The sequence below is a fragment of the Orbicella faveolata genome, unplaced genomic scaffold (genome assembly GCF_042242905.1).
Source record: "Orbicella faveolata isolate gen_17 unplaced genomic scaffold, um_ofav_v1 contig_13, whole genome shotgun sequence".
Lineage (NCBI taxonomy): Eukaryota > Metazoa > Cnidaria > Anthozoa > Scleractinia > Merulinidae > Orbicella > Orbicella faveolata.
This window is the reverse complement of record NW_028301540.1, coordinates 24,670,482-24,673,753: the sequence shown is the minus strand read 5'-3', so window position 1 is coordinate 24,673,753 and position 3,272 is coordinate 24,670,482. Positions and strand designations below refer to the sequence as shown.

General features: G+C 38.7%; 1 protein-coding gene across 1 annotated transcript; it reads right to left on the bottom strand.

Annotated features, from left to right (window-relative positions):
• Window positions 1-1,110: 1,110 nt before the first annotated feature.
• Window positions 1,111-2,300, bottom strand: LOC149115741 (RYamide receptor-like). The gene has a single exon (XM_089285946.1). It carries the CDS (start codon window positions 2,077-2,079, stop codon window positions 1,111-1,113), a length of 969 nt encoding a protein of 322 aa, XP_089142072.1. The 5' UTR covers window positions 2,080-2,300.
• Window positions 2,301-3,272: the final 972 nt, after the last annotated feature.

Genomic DNA, 3,272 nt, shown 5'->3' with positions numbered 1-3,272 from the left:
CTTCTGGACACAGCAGGTGATGACAACGTGGCAATAATCGAGAGAGGTTTCCTGTCTTAGCTTCCCACTCAGTCAAAAAACTATTTGGATCTTAACGTGGAAAAAATATTCATTAAAAATTGAACCAAACATCAACCTCAACAGAAAAAATAACCAGGGTATTTGGAAGGCGTAATTCTAAAGCAATAAAAAAAAAAGCTGAAGAAGAAAAAAGGGGATTTATAAGTTGTTTTACAGACTGAGTCCTACTACTGACGCATAAACAATGAACCATCAACGCTACTTTAAAAACAGCTGGTAAAAATTGTACAGTGAGCTCAGTAGAGGGAAAAACACCAGAACATTTTCTTGAAAATACAGGCTGGTATTCCAAGAAAAGGACTGTTAGTATATAAACCTTTACATATGCCTTTTGTCTTCAGAATTAGGTTCAGACTTATGTGTTGGACATCACGATTTGGTGCTGCACCTAGGCAGCTCACAAAATAATGCCGAGTAAACCAAAGACAAAAGAGAAAGGGTGCTTAATTTGTTTTACTAAAACTGTGAGAGAGTCATGAAAAAAGAACAATTTTACATAGAAATGGCCGAGGAATGGGAATCGGCCGTACTTTACCATTCAATACTGTATTGACGTCTTTAAGCACTTTAATTCATTGCTTCCAAATTAAGAAAATTGGTTAATAGTATTCATACACTTTATTGCTTCCTAATAATTAAGAACATAAATAGTCTACGAAATAACTACAAATGATGGCAAAGAAATCGTCAAAAGAATATTTAGAAACCGGTCTGTGAAGTTTATCAAGCGTACATTGAATCAAACAAAAAGCAGTATTGAAATAAGAATTATTTACACGGTTTAAGACGGCTGAAAACGTCCAATGAATTAAGGAAAATTGCAAATCGAATATACACAATAACTTTAAAATGTTGGCAATCTCAGTGTCCAAATAAAGATTTAAAACCGTTCTGCAAAGGTTCTTTAAGCCATAGTGTACATTGAATCGATTCAAGCAGTTTCAAATAAACGTTTTTTACGAGATTTAGGTCGACTGATTCTCTCTACTGTACATAAGTATCATCAGCTACTGCGTTGTTCAAAATAATTTACCTAAAGAGAGCCTTAAGTCCGTTCCGATAGTTTCTGCAAAAAATGAAACAGATGCAAGGATTTACGGCACAATTTGCAGTGGCCATTAACCTAACCACATATACAAAGTATGGGTCGTCACAATTCGGCCATATGAAGGTGTCCTTAAGGACGAAAATAAACCAGAAGATAGCGAGGGGCAGCCAGCAGACTGCAAACCCTAACACAATAGCAATGGCCATCTTTAGTACATTTCTCTCCCTTTGCTGGCGTAGTTGTCCAGCGTTGGCTGATTGCTCGCCTGGAATCTTCTGTGACTTGAGCTTTAGATAGATGGTAATGTAAAGTATGGCTATCAACACCGACGGAATAAAAGTGACTAAAACAATATAGGACACGAGGTAATACTCATAGGATGAGGACTCTCCAAAAACTTCATTCCAATGCCGCTTACAAACCAGCTTTTCTGGATATTCAACAACTTTGTTGGCGAAGAGCTCTGGAGAGAAAATAGCCATCGCGACGATCCAAGTGGCGAGAATGAAAAACGGGCACAGCTTCGAACTGATGAGTGGAGAACGGAGAGGAAATACCACAGCTCCAAATCGATCCACTGCTATCAGAACCAGGCTCTGAATAGACACAGTAGAGGAAACTTCCGGTAAGAAGGAAACCAGCTTACATAAGGCCTGGCCAAGAGGACCACCGATCAGCCAGGAGTCTTTATAGAGCGGTTGTATCCTCCAAGGAATCAAGAAAATCGGAAACAGCAGATCTGACATGGCCATGTTTACAATGAAAAAGTTGATGGGCTTTCTCATGGTTTGCGACTTGTAGACAATTTTTCCGATGACAGTGTTCCCAGCCAACGAAAAAATGAAGATCAAGCAGTAAGCAAAGGTCACTCCAATTTTTTCTGCTGTAGGATTGCTGGAGCAGCTCGATGGCTGTGTTCTATTCATCGTTGTATTCGCGTTTTCCGACATCGCCGTTTAGTTTCTTTTTCTGCTCTTACGCTCACAAAAACGTTTTCTTCTGGTATCTTCAGTTAGTAACGTCACTCTATTTATGCTCTAGCGAAGGTGAGATAACTGTTCGGCTTGATGCCGTCATTCGCGAGAAAAGATTGATCGATTAGGGAATTTCCACGAAAGGTTTAATGATTGGCTGATCTTTGTTCCAGCTGTGTGCAGGCTATTTGAAAAAAAAAAAAGGGTTTCCTATTTCGTGAGTAGCTCAACAAAAGGAAGTGATCAGTCAGCTTGCGCCACAAATTGCTGTTTACTTTTTGTTTTCATTTTATATTTTAACATCTATGAAACTGAAAGCAGACAGTTTAATTCCTGTAACATCGATGTTGTAACAGATGGTGTAGTCACAGCTGGCGGGATTGTTTTTCAGCTCTGCTCGAAGTATGATAAACAGTCGTTAAACTTCCTTCTTCCTGATATTGTTTGGTCGTGCATCAAATTGTCCACCAGGACGAGTCAGTGATGCCTTATCACAGAACGCATCTTGTCGGAGTTTAAATTTAGAAATTTTAATGTCCAAAATAATGATTGTGTAAACCGCCTAATCAAAGACTGCCGCGCAAATGTGATAAGAATTTACTCCGCAGAGTCATGAACGTTTCTCGTGTATCCAAGTCAGTCTTTTAACAAAGAGACCCCTCCTCGTGTAGTGCATATGACTTCAACAATGACGAATATCTTCAGGATCAGATTCAATTTGGGTTATAGCACATGAGAATCAGTTCCTTTAGAAAATATGTTTGCACTTGTGTATAATCAAAAAGGAATTTGAAGCCAACTCGTGATATTTTAAACGGGCATGTTTTATGTAATAAATATATGTTATTGAACTACTAGCTTGTTGGGTCCATATTGGAGAAATATTATTTGAGCTCTTTTTTTGCAGGTTTATTACCTGCTAAAAGACGAAGGAACATCAGGAATACGCAGTAAGCAAAAGTTATTCCATTTTTTCTGCTCTAGGATTGCTAGGGAGCCTCGATGGCTGGGTTTCATTCATGGTTGTATTCACGTTTTCCGGCATTGCCTTTCAGTTTCTTTTTCCACTCCGTCTTACAAATAAGCTTTCTTCTGGTTTTTTCACTTAGTAACGTCACTCTATTCATGTTCTAGAGAAGGCTGGATAACTGTTCGGCTTGATTCCGTCA